The sequence below is a fragment of the Pogoniulus pusillus genome, chromosome 44 (assembly GCF_015220805.1).
Source record: "Pogoniulus pusillus isolate bPogPus1 chromosome 44, bPogPus1.pri, whole genome shotgun sequence".
In the NCBI taxonomy this organism is placed as follows: Eukaryota; Metazoa; Chordata; class Aves; order Piciformes; family Lybiidae; genus Pogoniulus; species Pogoniulus pusillus.
Window position 1 is genome coordinate 196,797 of NC_087307.1, and position 22,823 is coordinate 219,619.

Sequence of the window (22,823 nt, forward strand, 5' to 3'; positions counted from 1 at the left end):
GAAAACAGCCAATCTGATCAGCAGAAAACAGCCAGTGGCATCCTGGCCTGCATCAGGAATAGTGTGGTCAGCAGGAGCAGGGAGGTCATTCTGCCCCTGTACTCTGCACTGGTTAGACCACACCTTGAGTACTGTGTTCAGTTCTGGGCCCCCCAGTTTAGGAGGGACATTGAGATGCTTGAGCATGTCCAGAGAAGGGTGACGAGGCTGGTGAGAGGCCTTGAGCACAGCCCTATGAGGAGAGGCTGAGTGTGGTGGAGGGGCTGCAGCCCCAAAACAGAGGCCTCTCTATGCCTCTACATGCCTGGACATGTTTTTCTGCCAGGACCCATGGCAGTAAACAGGTTGTGTAACACACACATGTCTGTGTATCTCTGGGGTCCGCCCAGGTGATCCCCTATTTGGGAGGGTCCAGGCAAACAGCTTCTGCCTATTAAGGTAAGGTTTGGCTTACTGCCAGCCTGATTGGTCACTTTAGATGTCCAAAAAGGCCACGAATCTCAGCTCAAAGTCTATGAAGAGGGGTGCAAAGGAGCACCACGTGTTCAGAGGTTCAGACTTAGCTGTTCAAGCTCAGCTCTCTGATCCACCTAGCAGCCCTGACCTGCATGCATGGCCTAGACACAGGATCAGGCCCTTACTTGCATACTCACTGATGCTCAGACCTCTTGCATTGACCTCAAGGCACAGTTAGCTTGTCTGCGTAACCTTTAGAAGCAGAGCACATTCACGCCTGCATTTGATACATATACAGGGAGCCACCAACCCCCTTAACCTAGAGCCAGCTGAACATAGTGGCCTGTTATCTCAAATGATCCACGGAGATCAGTCTCCCTGCAGCCCAGCACACACTGCATGCCCGCTGCCTTTCCTGGAGAATCCAGGTAAGCAGACCTTCCAGATTGTCTGCAAACCCACAAACACAGCCTGCTAGCTGTGAAAGGACCTTGCCAGAGCTGCACAGACAAATCCTGCTTCTGATCCTGGAAATCCTGCCAGCTGATCATCCCTGGACACGCAGCATCCAGAAGACCAGCAGCATCGAGGCAGAGACTACTTGACACCAGGAGAAAAGGTTAGAGAAAACCAGTCTACCCCAGAGACTGGGAAGAATTATCATTCCCCTCTCACCAGGAAGATTCCAGCCTCACAGAGATCCTAGATGCAGGACACAGACTGTGACACAATCCCAGGAGGGTGATTAATGATTAATACTTAAGGGCAACACATCTAAGCAAGCTTTAATTCCTTTGTAATATAAGTTACTTCTGTCTCAGAGCACACACAGTTTCAGCCCCTGCTGGGCAGACAGTATAGTTGTTAAGAGGCATTAAGCCTAAGGAGATCTTTCTCTCTGTCTATAGTTGATAATTTGATAATTAATAATTCAAATCCCTTTACATAAATATATCATATCCTAACTGTTTTCATAACCTTGCATGTAAAGAACTATTCAGTGGTTGGGGGTGGCACGAATTTGTAAATAATAATTTTAATAAATAATTTTTATAAAAAGTTAACACCGCCTCAAATTTATTTCTCACCTCCCCCCTAATAAGGGAGGATTAGAGAATCCCCCCTCTGCAACACTGAGGGAGCTGGGATTGTTTAGCCTGGAGAAGAGGAGGCTCAGGGCAGACCTTATTGATGTCTACAACTACCTGAGGGGAGGTTGTAGCCAGGAAGAGGTTACTCTCTTATCTCAGGTGGCCAGCACCAGAACAAGAGGACACAGCCTCAAGCTGTGCCAGGGGAAATTTAGGCTGGAGGTGAGGAGAAAGTTCTTCCCTGAGAGAGTCATTGGACACTGGAATGGGCTGCCCGGGGAGGTGGTGGAGTTGCCGTCCCTGGAGCTGTTCAAGGCAGGATTGGATGTGGCACTTGGTGCCATGGTCTAGCCTTGAGCTCTGTGGTAAAGGGTTGGACTTGATGATCTATGAGGTCTCTTCCAACCTTGGTGATACTGTGATGCTGTGACACTGTGATACTGTGATACTGTGATACTGTGATCTGCCTGACGGATTCTGATCGTATCCCAAATTCCTTAACTGCCTTTTGCACTCGCCCCAAGGGTTTCCAGTCCCAGACCTCCCATTTTGCCTCACCATCTGCTCCAGTTATTACGGGGAAGGCTGTGGACTGCACAGGGTGCCACTCCCCCTCCATAATGGCATTTTTGGTGATGCCAGACCACTTTAAGTTATGCTGCAGCTCCTTCTCCCGAGTTGTGGCATCTGGCTCCTGAAACTCTCTTAGACGCTCAGACAGAGAGCGAAGCACAGGGGCAGTAGGGGGCAGTGGGGTGCTTGCAGTCTCTGGTTTGAGTAGCCCCTCCGGCAGTTTTGGATTTTCAGATTTCCATTTTTCCAACATATTAACCACCTATTCTAGTGACTGCTGGGTCTCAGCAGTGGCAGCCTTGGGTGACTGATGGCCACTGACACATGCTGAGCCCTGAGAGCACACCGCATTGCCAATTTCAGGCTCAGGAGTATCGGTGATCGTTCCAGTAGATGGCTCCCTATTTGGGGGAGGCAGAGGTGGGTCTTTAGGTGGTCAGCATGATGGGCCACCAAGATCTTGTTCCACACTCCATTTTAGTTCTGCCACTGAGTTGGCAACTTTCCCAGTCATACCCTGTACTGGGGTGGTAGGATTAATTCCAAAAAGCCAAGCTAAGGAGCTCTCTCTCTTTTTCCTCCACTGGCATCGTTGGGGCACTAAGGACAGGGGAGGATGTGGCTTTCCTATCGGGGGCTTCAGCAGTAACCGGGGCAGCCAGGAGCGACTGTGAGGCTGCCATTGCAACCTTCCTTTCTGCTTTCATCTCCATTAAGGTATTTATTACATCTTGCCAGGTGGAACCAAGCTTTTGAGCAATTTTAGAGTCTTTACTTTCATTAATAACTGTTTCCCACATTGCATTCCCCACTTCTCTCCATCTCTCTGGGCTAAAAGTCATAGAAATCTGCTTCATAAAGCCCTTCTCTTTAGCCCTTTGTTCAGCTCATGGAGTTTTTTAATATCAGGCATAATCTCTCTTGGAGAGTATGCTCACCAGTAGGTGTAGAGCTGTATCCATCTCCATCACAGTCTTACTTTCTTTGACAGAGTCCTCGACCGTAGTCTGAGCTGATCTGGCTTACTGCTTTCTTTTTGCAGTGCTGTCTGTACGGTGTTTGCCGGTGACTTTCTTTCTATTCGAAAGGTCTGCAGTATCTTGGTCCTTCCTGATCCTGGTCTGCAATATCTCAGTCCTTCCCAATCCCAGTTCCCAGTATTCGGGCACCACTTGCCATCAAGCGCACCCCAAGGTAACAAGACGTGCACCGATATGGTTAGATCATTGTTCTTCGTTTACTTTTCCTGGGACACCTCCCCTCTTTTCCAAAGGTGATATATTCTCTTTTTAATCTTTAACTCCTTCAGCAGCTCCCTGCCCATCCAGTCTGGATGCCTCCCTCGTCAGCTCATCTTCCGGCTCGGTGGCACAGCTGCTCCTGTGCCTTCAGGAGTTCTTTCTTGAAGCAGCTCCAACCTTCCTGGAGCCTGTTGTTTTCAAGGGCTTTTTCCCAAGGAACTTTCTGAGTTAGTTCCTTAAATAGGCTGCAGTCTGCCCTTCAGAAGTCCAGCGTGGAGGTTCTGTTGATGCCCCTTCTGGTTTCTCCACGTGTTGAAAACTTTATAATTTCATGGTCACTGACCCCAGGCAGCCTCCAACCACCACATCCCCTACCAGGCCCTCGCTATTTGTGAGCAGCAGGTCAAGCAGGGCTGCCCTCTGGTAGGCTCACGTAACAGCTGGGTTCATTGTTCTTCATTTATTGCTTTCTGTATTTGGCTTGTATTCCCTCAGCAGAGGGTGTCTACATATGGCGCTTGCTGGTTGGTTAGAAGCATAGATAAACATAGCATTTTGGTGGTTAGTAAGCTGCAACTATTTTCTGCTTCAGCATCCTGTTATTGTCTAGCACTCAGCCAAGTTCTTCATATCAAGGGGTCCAAGGACAGCTCAGGGACTAAGCAGTTTCTTCATTTAATGGCTGCTGGCTGTATGGAGGATTGCTCACCTCGAGCAGTTCATGTCCTCCTTGTCCAGCCAAAATTTCCTGCACAGTTTGGGTGTTACCCACCCCCCCAACACTTTGGAAATCATCTAGACTCTGGAAATTTGAATGAAGCTTCTATTTACAGCTTAGCACAACATACAAGCAGATATATACAGTATATACATTTATATACAGAAATAGACAAAGTAAAAGGTAATACAAAAACACAACAGCCCTCTGTATAGGGTTAACATGAGTCCCCAGGAGGGGCTCCCAACCAACCTTGCACCTTCTCAAGCTTACACCAGATGTTTCCTTGTGCCCCAAGGAAGAATGGAGGGTCATCCAGGGGGGTTAGAAAGCAGGTGCATTAATCAGAGAAATCAGAGAGACGGAGAGTAAGGTTAGAGAGAAAAATGCAGCCAAGAGCTCAGGCAATGTCCTAATGCCTTATCTATGTTTATACTCTTGTTCTTATACATCTCAGCAAGCCTATGAGTGAAGTAGATATCACCATTGTTTCTCTTTCACAGCTTGTGATCTAATTCTTCTCACCAAAACATTGTAGCTAGCTTCAAACTAGCACAAGCTGCTATGCTAAATGCCCACTTGTTTCCTTTTGGGTCTTTAAAATGCCCTTCCCACAGAAAGTCGATGCCCAGGATGCAAGGTGCATCAGGACCAGTTACTATGGTGTGGTTCTCCCACACCTTCCTGGTAAGGCTTATCTCAGCCTGCAGCACAGTCAATTCTTGAGATGCCCCCTGTGGTCCTGAGGTTGTAATGGTTTCTATTCCCCAATGGCTGGAGGGGATCAGAGTGCATTGGGCACCAGTGTCTACCAAAGCTCTGAACTTCTCGGCTTCAGCAGTGCCAGGCCATTTCACAAACACATCCCAATATACTCTGTTGTCCCTGTTCTCTGCCTGGCTGGAGACAGGGCACCTCTAATGCTGAGCACTGTGACCACAGGAGGCACATGGTCCTGAATTATGGGCAGGACCACCCCTTGGGTGAGAGGGCTGCCTGCAGGACACTGGTGCAATCCCTCTTCTGGAGGAATTATTCCCTGTGTTTGCCCCCTACAGTTCCCTCACTCAGGCCCATAGAGCTGAGGTGGGCTGGCCATGCCATTTGTCCATGTTCTCTCCGTGTTCACACAGTGTTCTCCACAGTGAGCCCCTAGGTGTCCCCTGTCTGCTTTGGACTGGTGTCCTATGAGGAGGAGTACAGCAGTGTGTGTTTCTAACAGCTGAGACCTGTACCCATTCAGAAGGTGAAGAGTAATCATCCTCTGCCTTCTGCAGTTCAGAGACAGAGGCCTTAAGCTCGTTCATCTCCTGGGTAAGGTTTTCCACAGCTGATATCAAGGCCTTTCTGGAGACACTGTCTCCAAACTGCCTCAGGTCTTTAACAAATTCCCTGATAGCTGTAATATTGTTGGGGTCTCTGGCCAAGAGCAGCCCTCCCAGTGTGTGTGCGTATGTGGAAGGTACACCTTGGGTTAATTTCTTTAAGAGGGCTGGCTTCACAGGGACATCATCAGGGTCCAGAGGCAGTTGGCTATTTCCATAGATTATCTCTTGTACAGACATTTGCCACAGGTGCATGATCCCCTGTTCCATATTTGTCCACTTAAGGGGATGGAAGATCACATCATCCTTGGAGGGGTATCCGTGTCTTGCAGCTGTGAGGAGTCTGACCTGAAGTGTGTGTGTGCCATTCAGCCTCTCCAGCTCTTTATCCACACCCCTATCCCTCGATGAGGACCCCAACTACTTAGCTTCCCCCTGATCTAAGTCCACTGTTTCTGCTCCTCTATCCCAGCAGCTCAAGAGCCAGGCTAAAAGGGATTGCCCATTGGCTCTGGCATACTCGTGCTGTGTTTGCCTGATTTCATTTCTGGGCATAGAAGTTACCGTTACCACTTTGCTATCAGATCCATTCCCACCTGACACATGTTGCTGGGGGGTGCTGGTTCCAGCAGAGCTTCCTTCTGCTGGGTCTGTGTCTGGGAAAGGGCTGATCTTTTGTAACTTAGTTCTGTGGGTAGTCACAGGGGCAAGAGCGAGAGTGTCAGAGATCATTGTCTGTGGGGGTTGAGTTTGGGACAGAGCTCAGAGTGGGACCTAGGGTGGAATTCAGGGTGGAGCCTGGGGCAGAGTTCCAGGTGGCACCACACTAGGGGCAGGGACTGCTGCATCGTGGCCCACCAGGCTGGTCCAAGCACCCCTGCAGCTGCAGCCACAGCAATGACAGGTACCGGGCAGGCCACCCCTCCCCCTGTTTATCTCTTTCCCAAAGGTCCTAACGGCCATGGCCAAATGTGGCTTGCAGGTGGTCCAGGCAAACAATGCAATAAAACCTCCCTGCATCAAACCACAGTTTGTGAGCCTGAGGACATCTTCTGCAGGGAGCTCCCTTGACAGCAGGAAAAGGGGCTGGGCACTCTCTACAACTCATCAGCTGCACTCAGATCTCCTTTCCTGTCCTGATCCTTCTGTGTGGGCATGTGAGACTTCTTGGGGGTTTCCCCTGGAGGATGCCTGGGTTCTGCTCTGTGATGGTTTGGGCTCTTACCCGCCCCCCCCCACTTTTGAATTTTCCCCAGCTAACTCAGACGGACCCTGGGAATATAGATGAAGCAATTTATTTACAGCTAGCAGAATTTACAAGCAGCTATTTACAATATATACAGTTATATACAATTATATACAGAAATATACAAAGGATAAACAATACAAAAGCACAACTCCCCTCCCAGAAACCAAGGTCCCCAGGAGGGGCTTTCAAACCACCCCAACACCTCCCCCCGGCCCTCTCAACCTTACCTCAGTTCTCAGGAAGAAGAGAGGTGCAGCCAAGAGGTTAGGGAGCAGGGTTAGTAGGAGCAAGGTTAATGAGATGTGACCAGGTCTGAAGGCAAAGGCAGAAGAGGAAGACAAAATGGAGAAAAAGTCTTTCTTCTTCCCAGAGTTCTCAGTGAGACTGTGAGAGAAGTTGACATCAATTGTTTTCATTTCACTGCCTGTTATCTAGTTCTGTTACCAAAACATTCCAGTTTGCTTCTAACTAGCACATGCTCTCAGGCGAATACCAACATTTTGGTGAAGATATTCATAAGTCCTGACATGGACTCTCCCTGCCCAGAAAGGGCATGCACAACCCTGTGTGCCCAGACTCTCAGTGGTGCTCTCTAGGGGGCGCTAGCCTGCTGCTTCCTAGTGCCTTCTGTTGGCCTGGAAGTAACACTCAGCTGCAGAGCCCAGTGGCCATTGCCCACGTCCATTTCTATTCTCATTCCTCAATCCCCATGGGGACTGAGCTCCACCTTGTGCCTGCTCTGCCTTTGCTGCTGCCACAGGATGGCATGGGATGAACAGCTGTGAGCAGTGACAGAAAGAGACAAGTCTGGTGTCAATCCAAGAGCACCTCAGCTCAAGGAATGACCTTCACAAGCAGAATTGCTACCCTGTCAAGATGCTTTTTTGAAACAGTGTCTCTCCTATCTCCATTCCCAAAGGAACTTGACAACGAAGCATCAGTCTCACAGTCAAACCATTCCTGATCTTCACCCATATGAAACTCCAAGTTAATCTTTAACATTTAAGTTTCACTTTCAGGGTTTGAAGGTCTTGCTCTGAACTAAGCTTATTAGCGATTTATTGACTGGAGATGTGGAGTTTGTCCCTCCTGACAACTGGGAAATTCTCATTCCTTCTGAGATAAGATTCCCTTTTGGTGCTGAGCAGTGAGCAGTCAGCAGAGATCTGACTGTCTAAAACTTTTCTGGACCATCAAATATTGGTGCCTGATCACTTCAAAGGCCAAAATATTTCCTTCTGGAGGAGGAAAGAGGACTTGAAGTTGGAGATAGAATTTGGGGGCAGAGAAAGACTGAATTTCAGCTCCTGTACCTGAATCTTCTCATTATTTTCTTTCATTTCTGGGGGTGGAATTTCAGTTTCCAAGGACAGGAGGACAAAGATCTGTCCCATTTCATAGTCTCCATTGGGTGCTTCAGGCAGGTAAGTGTCTCTTTTGTTCTTTCTCTCTGAACAAGGATCAAATGCCATGCTGCTGTTGGGTTGGAAAGAGCACTTCTCTCTTTCCTTCCTCCGATCTATGCACACAGGAACCTGCAGGCCTATTTGTCCCCCAAGTCTACTCAACAAAGATCTAGGAACATCAGCAACAGGCATGTTCCCTGTAGAGCTCAGAGAGGAAAATAGAAGGGACAGGGAATGGTCATCTTTGGGAATAAGTTGAAGCATACCCTGGGCACCTGGAGCTGATTTTTGTTTCACCAAGGTTTTGTTTGCTGCCTTTGGTGTATAGATTTTGCTGTGCTTTCCCAGGGGAGGCTGCTGATCAGAAGACATGGGCTACATTCCGGGTCTGGAAGGGACTGGTGGGAGTAGAAAGCCCTTGATGAATTGCCTTGTGGCAAACTAAGGCTGATGAAGTGCACCCTCTTAAAGCTGTCTGCTGTGGAAAGCTGAGAAAGTATAAAAAGACCCTGAGATTCTGGTGGCTCAGGAGGGCGATCACTACCCTGGCACAAGGAGGTTCATTGTGCTTGCTGAAGTGAGTTTGGAGTGCCCTGATTGGTACCTTGACTGGTTGGGGTTGTCAGCCTCTATGCAGCAAGCATCAGCTCATCATGACACCATCTTTGCTTACCTCTTTAATCATTCATTCCATAATCATGCAGAGTCAGAGTTACAGTGTGGTGGGGGTTGAAAGTGACCTCTGGAGATCATCTAATCCAAAGCAAGCTCATCCACAACAGGTTGTCCTGGCGATCTCTCTGCATAAACCCTGTAGTATCCTGACTCTCTTGAGCTTGGGAGGCCAAGAGAGCCTCCCTAAACCTGCTGGCCACAGGCTTCCTCATGCACCACAGGACACTGTGGGCAGAGGGCCAGTAAAGGGCAAGTTTTTCCATCTAATGCATCAGTTAGCCCTGCTGCAGCTCCTCAAAGACATCAGACTTGGGTCAGAGCTGATGTGCTCTCACTTTGCAGTCTGATGATTCTCAGGCAGTGATACCTCAGGGGAGCAGAGGGCAGTGTCTATGTCCCCTAAACCAAGACATGGCCGTGGGTACACAGAGCTTCTTCAAACTTTTGCCCTCAATTCAGAGCATGCAAGCCATTCCAGAGCTCCAAGCTGCTGCCACTGAAGGTGTCCCTCAACTGTTGCAGAAAGCAGTGGGCTCTAGCTTGAACCTTTCTCTCTTGCACATCCCCTCAAAACTTCCTGAGCACATTAGAGTGAGAGAAATTCCCAGGAGCTGCAAGGCTGATGGAGGTCTTCCTTGGGTTCACAGAGAACAAGAGAGGCTCTAACTTACAAGGTAGTTAAAGATAGCTCCACACAGGGTTGGGTAGCAATAGAGAATATTGTTGGAAGTCTAAATGGAAGTGTGTTCATAGACTCCATGCTACAGTGCAGAGCATGTAAAATAGAAAGAAATCCAAAGGCTACCATTCTGCAGAACCTCCTTAGGCAAAGCTTCCACAAACCTCCCTCCAAAGCCAGGTCTTATGGGATGAAATAACAAAAGACTACGTTTCCCAGTGTCTAACCCCCCGACCTGTTTAGCCCTTTTGGAGGACCTTAAGGAACCCTGTGGCTCTTAAACACATCCTGTTTCAAACCATGACAAGTTCTCTGGAAGGGCCCAAGCTTGCCTGAAGTCCAAAGTCAACTGCTGGAGAGCTTTGCAGCTTCAGAAAGTGCAGCTGAAACCAGATGCCACTGGAGAGAGATGGTCAGGGGTTAGGAGAGGATCTCCCTTCTTTGTGCCCTTCCCTTCTCTGTCTCTTGCAGAGCAGCTGAATGATCTTCCTACCTGTGCATCTGCAGGCATGGACCAGAGGAGATGGCTCTTGGTGGCTGTGGCACTGCTGACAGCCATTTCTCCCTCAGGTAATGCTTCCCTGTAATCTTCTGCACATTGTGGAGGGATCACAGTCTCCATACAATCAAAGGAGCTCAATCTGAGGGCAATGGTCTCATGAGAACACCTCAGTTTAATTGCAAAAAGATCCAGAGCAGCCCTGCCACCACCATTCTGTTACTACCATTAGCCAATCTTTGCAGCTTTCAGCTGTTCCCTGTGCTCTCCTCCATGTCCTTCACAAAAGAACCTTTCCTGACTGGTTTCAGCCAGATGCTTACTCACCTTTGCTTTCCACAGAACATTTTGAGGTCATCTCTGCCCAGCACGTAGTGGGGTTTCTTGGCCAGGACACTCTCCTTCCTTGCCATCTCTCTTCCACAAAGCCACTGCAGATTATGGAAGTGCAATGGAAGAAAATCATGGATGGGTATTTAGAAGACATCCACATCTACAGGCAGTCTGGTGACCAAGCAGTGCAGAAAAACCTTGGGCGGACATGGCTGGAAACATCTGAGTTTGCCACTGGGAATGTGTCCCTAACATTGAGGAAGGTCCAGCCAGCAGATGAAGGAACTTACAGCTGCCTCGTCAAGTCCAGGGACTGGAGCTCTTCTGCCGCCACTATGCTCAGCATTGCAGGTTGGAGATTTCATGAGTGTGAAAGAGCTACAGAAGCAAAGGAGCAGTCCAAGGTTGCTCTGTCCCCTGGCTGATAGGTGGCTTAATTTGACCCAACAGGTCATGTGCCCTCTCATAGAGTCACTGAGTAGAACCACAGAATGGCTTTGGCTGGAAAAATCCTTAAGATTACTGAGCCAAATAATTCCCTAACTCCATCTAGTCTGGTGCTAACCCCTGTCCCTCAGCACCACACCTCTGAAACACCTCCAGGGCTAGAGATGCAACCACCTCCTTGGGGAACCTGTCCAAGGGATTTTCAAAACCTTTTGGTTAAGAAATTAGTTTCAATGTCCAACCTAAAAGTCCTCTGCTGCAACTGGAGGCCATTTCACATCCCTTGTCACTAAGGAAAAGGACCAACCCCCACCTGGCTCCAACCTCCTTTCAGGGAGTGGTAAAGAGCCAGAAAGTCTCTCCTCAGCCTTCTCTTCTCCAGACTAAACAACCCCAGTTCCATCAGCTGCTCCTCACCAGACCTGTTCTCCAGACTTTACTCCAGCTTCATTGCCCTTCTCTGGCCTGCTCCAGCCCCTCGATGTTCTTCTTGGAGTGAGGGGCTAAAGAAGAACTCACTGTGTCCTTACTCAGGCCAGTGTGTCCTCACCAGTGCCACTACAGGGGGACAACCACTTCCTCATTTTCTACACTATTTGCACATCATTGCTGATCCAGGCCGGGATGTGGAGGCCTTCTCAGCCCCCTGGGCTGGCTCAGCACCAGCTGGCTGACAACCAGCATGCCTAAGCTTGTTTACAATGGGCAGTTTCCAGCCACTTTGTTCCAAGCCTGGAGAGGTCATGGAGTTGAGAAAGTGCTAGGAGATGGGGCAGAACTCTGGAGTAAGCAAAGTCCTGAGCCCAAGGTAGAGCTGCTCTGCTGGAAACACTTCTGCCACTAACAAACTCTCTTGCCCCATAGGTACTGGTGAAGCATCCATTGAGATACTGGTCCCACAGGGGCAAGGCCTGGAGCTCATCTGCAGATCCCATGGATGGTTCCCCAAACCTACTGTCCAGTGGGTTGCTGAGAGTGGGAAGAGCCTGTCCCCAGACACTGCAATGCACCAGGACAGCAACCAACTCTTCAGTGTGCTGAGCCGAGTCACAGTCACGGGGGAAGAAGTGGGAGAAGTCACTTGTCAGATCCTCAACCCTCTGGTGCAGACTGAGGAGAAATCGACTGTGCTTCTCTCCAGTGAGTGACAGCAGCATGAGGAGGAGTCTTTGCTGCAGACTCACTGTCCTAGAGCTGAAGGTTTAGGAATCAGAGTTAAAAAATCCTCTAGGGACTAGAGGAGGGCATGGATGCAGGAAAGTGCAATATTGTTATGCAATCTCTTGATAAGGGGGCAGCAAGGTCAGCTCCTCCTTTTCTCTCCCTCCTGCCTGCTGCCTCTGACAGGAGCTACTTACATAGGTAAACATCACAGTATTACAGTATCAGCAAAGTTGGAAGAGACCTCATAGATCATCAAGTCCAACCCTTTACCACAGAGCTCAAGGCCAGACCATGGCACCAAGTGCCACGTCCAGTCCTGCCTTGAACAGCTCCAGGGACGGCGACTCCACCACCTCCCCGGGCAGCCCATTCCAGTGTCCAATGACTCTCTCAGGGAAGAACTTTCTCCTCACCTCCAGCCTAAATCTCCCCTGGCGCAGCCTGAGGCTGTGTCTTCTTGTTCTGGTGCTGGCCACCTGAGAGAAGAAAGCAACATCCTCCTGGCCACAACCACCCCTCAGTTTGTTGTAGAGAGCAATAAGGTCTCCCCTGAGCCTCCTTTTCTCCAGGCTAACCAATCCCAGCTCCCTCAGTCTCTCCTTGTAGGGCTGTGCTCAAGGCCTCTCCCCAGCCTCCCTACATGTCGGGAGTAGGCCTGTTTGTGACCTGCAGAGGCCTCTTTAGGCCTATGGGCAGCAGAGGCACTGGGGGGCAAGAAGGGGAGCATTGGGGAGTGCAGATTAGTCAGTTGGGGGAAGCTTTAAGGGGGTTGTTATGTGTCCTGTGTGCTCTGTAGCTGTTCTCTATCTTTCCTTTTGAAAACATAGTTCTGCATTTCCTTCCAATCCGTTGAGAGCCTCTGACTCTGCTCTGATGGGGGAGTAAAATTGTTCTGTCCACTCTTTAAACCCATGACACCTCGAAGCCCTGCGAGGCCCTTTGCAGTGACAGGGAGGTGGCAGCTCTCCAGTGCAGCTGGATGCATCCCAGAGCTTACCTTAAATGCTCTCCTCATCCCTAGAGCAGGCAGGCTCTGCAAGCAGTGTAGGGCTCTGTTTCTCCCTTCATCTCTAGAAGAACTGTTGGGTGGATGCTCAAACTGAGGGAAGGACTGGATACTGCCAGGTGACACTGGGATATTTTCTTCTACAGGTGCTGTTTTTCCACGGACATCTCCATGGCTCACTGCTTTCTGGATATATTTCACCTTATCTCTTCTTGCATTGGCTGCTGCTGCTTTCCTGTCACGCAGAGGTAAGGGGACATCATTGTCTGCCTCACTGAGACCTGCCCCTGGAAGAGAAAGTCACTGAACAGGACAGAGGAGTTCAGACCTCCTTCCACACCATGCTGGGTGCCTGTAGGATTAGACACTCCTATGTAAGGTGGGGAGATAGGACACAAGAGCTGCAGGACATCTGCACTCAGATATTGATGTGGTCACTGTCCCACCACTGTGCCAAGTGACCTCTGCTTTGGCTACCCCATTCCAACCTCATCACCCTTGAGGAGTCAGACCAGTCAGGGTTCCAGGTGGGGAATGGAGATAATAATGGTGAGATCTAAAGAGTCTGTGTCCAATATTCCTTCCACCACCACCTGAGCTGCTGATCCAATGTGAACAATGAGAGAGAGAAAACCTACCCAAAGCTTCTCTTGTTCGTCCAATACAGCATGGGTGCACTATAAACTCTCCTTGTCTTCTGCCTCACACCAGCTTGAGTTGCTCACACTTTTCCCCATGACCACCCAACTTTCTATGTCCTGCCCCAGCTGAATTCAGATTCTTTGTCCCATTCAGTCAACATACAGTATAAGTATCCCTGCTCCTAATGGGGTTTTGTGTTTCAGGACTCATTTCTTTTGCTTTATGACCATTACAGAAAAACAGAAGGCTCTTCAGAACAGATCCTGTGAAGAAGAGGCTTTAAAGGAGCAGGGTAAGGCAGATCTTGGTCTTGGAGCAGCCACTTTGATGCCCACACTTGAGCACCCTCCTCCAGCTGGAGAGAGCTTTGGTTGCATTCTCAGAACAAAGCTCAGGTACTCAACTTCTTAGCTCGGCTGAAAAGTTGATGAAGATGTCAAAAATGTCACCATCCTCAGAGCTCTCTCAGCTCACTGCCCTCCAGCAGAGGAAGAGGCTAATTTCTTCTCCTGGAGCCTTCCTCATGGAGTGGCTTCAAAAGTCCTCTGCTCTTATCCCATCATCTCTCACAAGCAGCAGCAGGATGACCCCATGGAGAGCTCAGTGTCCTATTTCCAGGAACCCAACTGCTCAGTGATGGCCAAACCAATTCACCATGTCCAACATCGTGGTGGGAACCTGCCACCACCTCCTAGAAGTGCAGAACAAAAGAGGTAGGATGAGCATCAGGAAAGGACTTAGGGTCAATCCCATGACTTGTCCAAGAACAAAGGATTGAGAAACCTAAAGGCAGATCTGAGCTGGGGCCATCAGCAGCCATCTCCCACCAGCTGGGGTGTTCCCAAGGGCTCAGTGGGGTGTGCTGTGGGTGCCACCATGCCACCCACTGCCTGACTCTTCTCTTTCTTCCTTGTTCTACAGGGCTTGAGAAAAAGACTCTGGGTTCAGGTACAGTAAAATTTCCCTTTCCACTCTGAGACAATCCCACTTGGGTTTTCCCAGCCCCCTGTAGCCATCCTCATGTAACCTTCCTCCCATCCAGGCTTCTCCTCTTCATGGCTCTTGTCTCCTCCAAGGGACCCTCTCCTTTCACAGCCTCTTTTTTACTCACATAACCAGATCACTGGAGGGAAATGGGGAACAAGGTGTGTGCAGACCACAATCCACCCCTGGAGCTCTCACCAGCACTCACCTCACCACAGATGGAGAGGCCATGGGCTTAGTTGGCTCCCTTCAGGGCACCATCATCAGGAGGGCAACCACCCCACAGTGCCCTCAAGGCCTGCCACACTGCCATGCAGATCTGATGCAGGGACATTTGAATCTCCTTCTACAAGTCCTCAGCAGGCAGAGCAAAAGTGATTTTCTCCTTGTTGTGTTGCAGGTTCTGAGGACCAGAAGAAAGTCTGCGGTAAGAGACTATTGCAGTGGGAAAAGGAAGCTGGGAAGGTTGTTGCCATGGTGGGAACCAGACAGAGCTGCAGTGCTCTTGGCAATGCTGGGGTGGAAGCTGGCTCCAGGAGAGAGTGAGAGATGCTGATGAGTTCTACTGCTCTGTGGCCATTCCTTTTCTCCATAGCTGCCTGTATCCAGCAGGGTTAGTGTCCTCTCACTGACCAAACTGCAGCCCATGATACTCTCTTTCTCTTTCAGATGCGCTGATGAGAGAGCTAAGTAAGTCAAGACTTCTTCCTTCCTTCCTACCTCTTTGTATCAAAGTCTGGATGTGGTTGGGAGCAGAATATTTCCTTGACCTCATGGTCCTCGCCAAACACACTCTGGACAAGATCTTTTACCCCATCTCCATGTGGGAACCTTGGTGAGCTCCTGCTAGAGCAGAGATGAGAGGCTGCAGATGACTCAGTGCCTTCCATAGCAGAGTGGGCTCAGCAGGTCAGAGGCCTTATCTCTGAGCTTGGTCACTTCAGAGAAGCATAGAAATGTTTTTGGAAAAGCCCTGTAGGATCACTGATTCCAACTCTTGAGCTAACACCACCATGGCCACTAAACCATCTCACAGTGTGCCCTGTCCACTCGTTCTTGAACACCTCCAGCGATGGTGACTCCACCACCTCCTGGGCAGCCACTCTTGCAGGACAGAATTTTTTCCTCATGTCCAAAGTTAATCTCCCCTGGTGTAATTTGCAGCCATTTCTTCTTCTTCTGTAGCTTGATAGTGAGTGCCTGAGACCAACCTCCACCTGGCTCTGACCTCTTTTCAGGACTTGCAGAAAACAATAAGGTCTCACCTCAACCTCCAGACTGAACAATGCAATGTTCCTCAGACACTCCTCACAAGACCAGTTCTCCAGACCCTTCCCCAGCTCTGTTACCCTTCTCTTAACCTGTTTCAGCCCCTCAATATCCTTCCTGGGGAGAGGGGGCTAGTTCTCAAGGCATGGCCTGACCAGTGCCCAGTACTAGGGGACAATCCCTGCCCAGGTCCTGCTGACCACACTATTCCTAACTCAGGCCAGGGTGCTGGTGGCCGCCTTAACCACCAGAGCACACATTGACTCGTGCTCAGCTGCTCAGCTGCTGTCAACCAACATCCCCAGGTGCTTTTCTGCTGGGCAGTTTCCAGTCACTCTGCACCAAGCCTGGAGCATTCACAGGGTTGTTGTGACCCAGGTGCAACTGAGGACCTTTGGTGGTGTGCATCTGAGCTGATGGAGCACCAGATGTAGGTGGAAAGGTTGATCTCTCTCCTACAAGTTCCTCTTCTATCCCACGCCGTGGTCTCCCCCTGCACAGCAGGTCTCAGCCATGCCATGTGCACCCAGCAGGATAGTCCTCCAGACCCTGCTGATGCCAGAACATGAGACTTGTGAGATCCCACCCCTCAGGTTCAGGGGGAACACTGAGGCAGCCATGTGGAAGGAATATGGACCCATCAGGGGTGCTTTGACCACTGAGGCCACAAAACTGCAGAGGGGCCTGGAGCATGTGTGGGGAAGAAAGGCTGAGAGACCTGGGGCTATGGAACCTGGAGAAGAGCAGCATGAGAGGGGAATCCTCTCAGTGCTCAACAGGAGCAGAGGGTGGAGGTCATGAGAATGAGGGTGAGTTTTTTCAGTGGTGGCCAATGAAAGGACAAGGGGCAATGGGCACAAGCTGGAACCCAAGAGGTTCCATCTGAACAGGAGGATAAACTTGTTTGATGTGAGGGTGCTGGAGCCCTGGAACAGGCTGCCCAGAGGTGTTGTGGAGTCTCCTTCTCTGGAGAATTTCAGAGCCTGCCCAGACATAGTGTCCCTGTGCAGCCTAACCTGGGAGACCCTGATTTAGAGGGGGGTTGGAGTGGGTGATCTCCAGAGGTCCAAGTCCCACCATGTTGTGTGATTCTGTGTGATTTGGGTTTTCTTTCTTACCAGGGTTCAGAAGAGCTCGAAGTCACATGGGTAAGTTTGTGGAGGTGGCATCAGACAGGAGGACAGGAAGCTAAGGGTGGGTGTGGGCACTTTGTCCAATCAGGAGCAACCTGCTCAAATGCTGCTCTGTGCTGAGCAATGGCAAATGGACATGGGCTGGATGCTCCCTGGGGCCCAGCTACATCCACAACTGAGCTCTCACCCACAGACTTGGGAGCAGCACACTTAGCAATGAAGGTGTCCTTTATTGCCAGCCAAGGAAGGTGACATGGTTGGACTCTAGGCTGACCTGAGAACAGGACTGCTCCTTCCAGTACTTTCTCTACAAGGCACCTGGTTGACCTTCTCATGAGTGAGGATCTCTGCTTCTGGTCCTCTTGCCCTGTTGTCACTGACAGCTCCTCCCCTCTCTCTCCAGTGCTCATCACTCTGGATGAAGAAAACAAACACTCTGAATTGGTCCTGTCCTGTGACTGCACAAGAGTTGAGCACAAACCCTCTGCCCAGAGGCCCAGCAGCAAGTACCAGCTGCCCATTGTGGTGGGGAGGGAGAGCTTTGCCTCTGGGCATCATTACTGGGAAGTGAAGGTGTGGGATGGGCTGGACTGGGAGCTGGGGGCACTGACAGAGTCAGTGAGGGAGACACTGAAAGAGGAGGGGTGGGAAGAGCTCCCTGAGGATGGGGTCTGGTCATTGAGAAGGAAGAATGAGAGGTACTGGCCTGAGGAGGTCGATGCCAAGGTGAAGAGAGAAGTAGTGCCACTAGCAGTGGTTGGGGTGGAGTTGGACTTGGAGCAGAGCACACTCTCCTTCTACAACATTGCAAATTCTGACTGCCTCCTGGAAACCCCCATCAAAGGCCATGAGCAACCAACCAAGCTGTACCTATTTCTCAGACCAGGCCTTGGTAAGGCAGGAGAGAAAGGGAAACCTCTGGCCATCAACCACAACACAGACTGGGACTTCCCCCAGAGAGTCATCCAGGGAAAGATGACCTGAGGTGCAGTAAATCCCCATGGAGACCTGAGTGAGCAGCAGAGCTGGGCAGTAGGCACCTTGCTTGGCTCCATCTAAACTCAGTGTAGCAGAGTCAGAGCAGTCTGGACTGGGAAAGTTACCATGATCAAGAAGCAAACCCTGGGCATGATGTGTTCAATGCCCACCCCCTTCTGAGAGGAGCCACCAGGGCCCACCAACCTAGACCTAGGAGATGTATCCCCTGCAGCTACCATGTCCCTGGTTCCACCACTCCCATCAGTTTTCACTCCATGTTTCTCTTCACTGGTGAACAATTAAATAGCAAAGGATGGTTCTTCTGGAATGCTGAGATCTTGGGGTCACTTTGCTTACCTGGGATCTGCAGGTACCATTTGAAATGCTTCTGAAGTCCTCACCTGCTCAGACTCTGAGAGGTTGCTGCAGGTGTCTGGGGCTCCCCATTCCTTTTACATTCATTCAGCTGCTGCTTTGTGACCTGTGAGCTGTCTCCCTGGAGATCCCTTACCTCCAGAAGTGTGCTACTTGCTTTTTTCCCTTGAGGTTCTGATGTTGAGGTGCCTCTTGAACTTCATCACAAAGAAGTTGTTGCTGTTCCTCTGTGGCACATCTGCATGTGGACCACGACCCAGTGGTTGTCCTTTACCAACCCTGGTCAGGAGAGGGGTCAGGATAACATTCAAATTCCCTTAGAGTAAGTAAAAGTAAAGTGATGCCAAATGGCTGAGGAGTTGGCATTGCTAGATTGGAGCAGAGCAGAGGGAAAAGCAGAGAGAGAAAGAGAAAGGGAGAAAGAGAGAGTGAGGGTCAAGGAGCAAAGGAAGAGACATCACCATTCCCTGCATTCAGCTTCTGGATTATCCCAGGGACAATCCCAAGTTCTTGATGGTAGAGGCATACATTTGAAACAGGGAGACCCTCTGTGGCAGTGGCGTTGGGAATGGAGCAGTGTACAGCTCAGAAAGTGGTGCAGGCTGAGGGAATTGTCTGAGCAGTGTAGAGGAGTGCAGCAGGAGCTGGGGGCACCTGGGGTGTGGAGCTGATGGAGCACAATGGGCAGAAGGAGCCATGCTGGCAGGGTGGAGCAGACTAGCAGTGGGAGCTGGGAGAAAGGGCAGTGTGCAGTGGCCAGACTGGCACAGGAGGCAGGAGCTGTGTGGGCAGTGCAGGCAGTGTGCTGGAGACAGCAGAATCCAGGGGACAGACGTTGTGGAGCTGGAGAAGACCTGGGGTTGTTTAGCCTGGAGAAGAGGAGCCTGAGGGAGAACATTCGACTCTCTACAGCTCCCTGAAAGGACATTGGAGTGAGGTGGGGTTGGTCTCTTCTCACATCCAGCAAGTGGCAGGGCAAGAGGGAACAGCCTAAGGTGCACCAGGAGCAGTGTGGCCAGTAGGATGAGGGAGGTTATTCTTCCCCTGTACTCAGCACTGCTCAGGCCACATCTTGAGTACTGTGTCCAGTTCTGGGCCCCTCAATTCAAGAGAGATGTTGAGGTGCTGGAGCATGTCCAGAGAAGGGCAACAAAGCTGGTGAAGGGCCTGGAACACAAATCCTATGAGGAGAGGCTGAGGGAGCTGGGGTGTTTAGCCTGGAGAAGAGGAGGCTCAGGGGTGATCTTACTACTGTCTACAACTACCTGAAGGGAGGCTGTAGCCAGATGGGGATGGGGGGTGGCCTCTTCTCCCAGGCAACCAGCAATAGAACAAGGGGACACAGTCTCAAGTTGTGCCAGGGTAGGTATAGGCTGGATGTTAGGAGGAAGTTGTTGGCGGAGAGAGTGATTGGCATTGGAATGGGCTGCCCAGGGAGGTGGTGGAGGCACTGTCCCTGGAGGTCTTCAAGAAAAGCCTGGCTGAGGCACTTAGTGCCATGGTCTGGTTGACTGGCTAGGGCTGGGTGCTAGGTTGGAGTGGATGATCTTGGAGTTCTCTTCCAACCTGGTTGATTCTATGATTCTATGATTCTAAGGCAGGTTCAGGTAGGACATTAGGAAGAAATCCCTCACAGAAAAGGATTCTCATACCCTGGAGCAGGCTGCCCAGGGAGGCTGGGGAGTCACCATCACTTGGAGGTGTGGATGTGGTGCTGAGGGACATGGTTCAGTGGCAGTGGCCTAACAATGGTAGTGGGATTGTGAGCCCTAGGAGTATGGTTGGACTGCAGGATCTCCAAGGTCTCTCCCAACCACACCATCCATGATGCCATGGTTGTCGTGATGGGATTTGGTGTCACAATGCTCCAAACTCATTCTCAGCACCTTTGACATCGATCTCAAACCCATCTGGGAAAGCTCTTCTGGAGGAGTCAATCTCCAGAGCTCAGATCTTCAGCAGGACAGCTTCTGGCTGCCCTCAAGGGCAAAACTGTCTGAGGGACAGCAAGCAGGACCAGCACCCTGGGAAGCAGGCAGCCAGGGGCAGAGTGCTGGTGACAGAGGCAGAAGAAAAGGCAGCCCTTGGCCTCTTGACCCTCTCTTGCCATCCCCTGCCTTGCTTGAGTGGTCACCAAGAGAACATCTCCAGGGCTCTCTGAGGGCTGCTTTGCTCCAAGCCAGCCCAAAGCCCCAGCAGCTCCTGCCCTTGCAGGAAGCCCTTTTGAACAGGCTGCTGAGCAGAGCAACTTTTGGCTCCTGTGGTTTCCTGCCCCACACACAGAGGCTGCAGCAGCACAACCAGCAATTGAGGAAACCTCTCCAGCTGCTCTTCCTCCACAGCCTCCTCTTGCCCAGGGCCATTGCTGCAGTGGGGTTTGTGTTACAGGCAGCTTGGAGAGCAGCTGCAGCTCCCCTGCACCACTGCTCAGGGCTCCCAGAATGGCTTGGAAGGTCACAGAGCTCCAAGCCCCTGCCATGGGCAGGGACACCTCCCACGGGAGCAGGTTGCTGCAGGCCCCATCCAGCCTGGCCTGTGACACCTCCATGGAGGGGCCACTTGGAGCTGTTTGGCCTGGATCATGGAAACCCAGCAGAGCAAGCCAGGCCAGACAGAAAGTGTTTGGTGTGCCTCTGCCACCCAGAGATGTTGGAGGACATCAACCAAGCCTCATCATGCCTAGAGGTGGATTTGACCCTTTGTTAGCTACATGATGCCAGAGGCTGCCCCAGGCCTACTGATGAGCTCAGCTGGGGCTGGTGTAGCTGCACTGTGCTCTCACTGACATGGGGGCAGCTCCTGCTGGCTGCTCACTGAGCTCACCATGTGCTACAGAACCTGGGCGCCAAACTCCACAGAGGTGCCCAGCAGAGAGCTGTGGGCTGTGCTGAGCAGAGCTGCTGAAGGCCACCAGCAAATGCCCCTCAGCCCTGGCAGTTGGCTCTGCTCTCAGCTCAGGACGATGAGGCTGGCAGTGAGGAGCCGCCAGGCCATGGCTTGGCTTTGCCCTGAGGAGCTTTGGTCAGATGGGTGCACGGGATGATCCCATCACACCAGGGCTGTGTTTCTCTTGCAGTCATAGGTCCTAGGCCAACACCAGGTGAGTCAACAGCCCTTCCCAGCATCTCCTTCCTTCTGCACATGCATTGCCCATGTTGTCCCACTCCTCTCTTCCAGGGCCACCCACACCCCTCTGGGCCTGGATCCTATGCTGTGTCCTCACTCTGCTCTTCCTCTTGTCCATCTCCATCCTCTGGAGGCAACGTTCCAGCCAGTCTGGAGACATCTGCATGTCCACTGCTCTCTGCTGTCCTCCCTGCCCTGGTCTCTCTGCTGTCCCCACTGCAGTCTCACACAGACACCTGCTCCAGGTCCTGCATCCCTTCAGACATTCCCAGCACCCAGCTGGGTGCCAGCTGCCAGGGACTGCTCCTTGGGCACCAACCTGGTAGTGATGGAGCCCTGGTGGAGGCCTCCAGGTGAGCAGAGGAGCTGAGGGTGCTGAGGTGCAAAGGGTTTGCTCAGCAGGGGCAGTTGAGGTCTCCTCTGTTGTGTTGTGGATGTCTAAGCTGGGCTCAGCTGTGCCCACAGCAGCTTTCCCAGGGCTGGGGCTTGAAAAGGTGCTGAGACCACCCCAGACTTTGGGCTGCTGCTGAGCCTATCCCCCAGCCCTATCCAGTCAACTAGACCATGGCACTAAGTGCCTTATCCAGTCTTTTCCTGAACACCTCCAGGGATGGTGCCTCCACCACCTCCCTGGACAGCCCATTCCAGTGGCCAATGACTCTCTCAGTGAAGAACTTTCTCCTCACCTTGAGCCTAAATCTCCCCTGGTGCAGCCTGAGGCTGTGTCCTCTAAGGGTTATAGGGTTAACATTCCAATAAGCAGAGCCAATGGTGAATTACAAGAGGCTTTACTCACAAAATTATCTCCTGACCTGTAGGGCTAGCTACAGCTTCAGACAGTACCCAAATGTTTTCAGGGAATTTTGTTACTGTCTTGTCATCCACTGAGACTTCTGATTCTTCCCAGGCTGCCAGGAAAAGGAGGCAGACTATCTCTGATCTGATCCTGGCTCCTCTGGATGACCTGTGTGTCTCCAGGACTTCTCATCTTGGCAGGAGACTTTCAGGTGTAGGCAGGATGTCTTGAGATGTGCAGTCTCAGCACCATGTCACACTGGCTATGCAGGCCAATTGTGTGGAGGCATTTAGAGCCTGTTCCTGGTAAACTCGAGGCAGGCAGTTTCCAGGAAGTTCAGGATACAATAAGGCAGTGAACAAAGGCAACAAGCAAGCAGCAAACACAAATACAATGGCAGAGCAGATTGTATTACCTGCTCATCTCTTTATCAGTACAGCCTGAGACCAATGGGTCTTTGGACACAGAATAGCCAATCAAAATGGCAGTTATCCAAGACTGACCATATTAGGTGAAGCCATAGGCTTGCTTTACCCAAATTTGGGAAAAACACAGGCCTTGCACCAGGGAGGCACAAGCCAAGCATGTGCACCTTGTTCACCACAGGATGTAAACAAGTCTGGACAGGCCAGAGTCTTTCAACTCAGTTGCTCCAGGT

At 51.0% G+C, this 22,823-nt stretch overlaps 1 protein-coding gene across 1 annotated transcript; it reads left to right on the forward strand.

Moving 5' to 3' along the window:
- The first annotated feature begins 10,376 nt into the window (after window positions 1–10,376).
- Window positions 10,377–11,840, forward strand: LOC135192822 (butyrophilin-like protein 9). Its single transcript, XM_064176198.1, has 2 exons — window positions 10,377–10,596; window positions 11,557–11,840. Exons 1-2 carry the CDS (start codon window positions 10,377–10,379, stop codon window positions 11,838–11,840), a joined length of 504 nt encoding a protein of 167 aa, XP_064032268.1.
- The last annotated feature ends 10,983 nt before the right edge of the window (window positions 11,841–22,823 follow it).

What these genes read in the sequence shown, in the direction of transcription:
- LOC135192822 (XM_064176198.1), top strand. Translation starts at nt 10,377, where the DNA reads ATGGATGGGTATTTAGAAGACATCCACATCTACAGGCAGTCTGGTGAC. An exon ending in CACTATGCTCAGCATTGCAG is followed by an intron (nt 10,597 to 11,556) that starts GTTGGAGATTTC and finishes CTTGCCCCATAG; the next exon opens with GTACTGGTGAAGCATCCATT.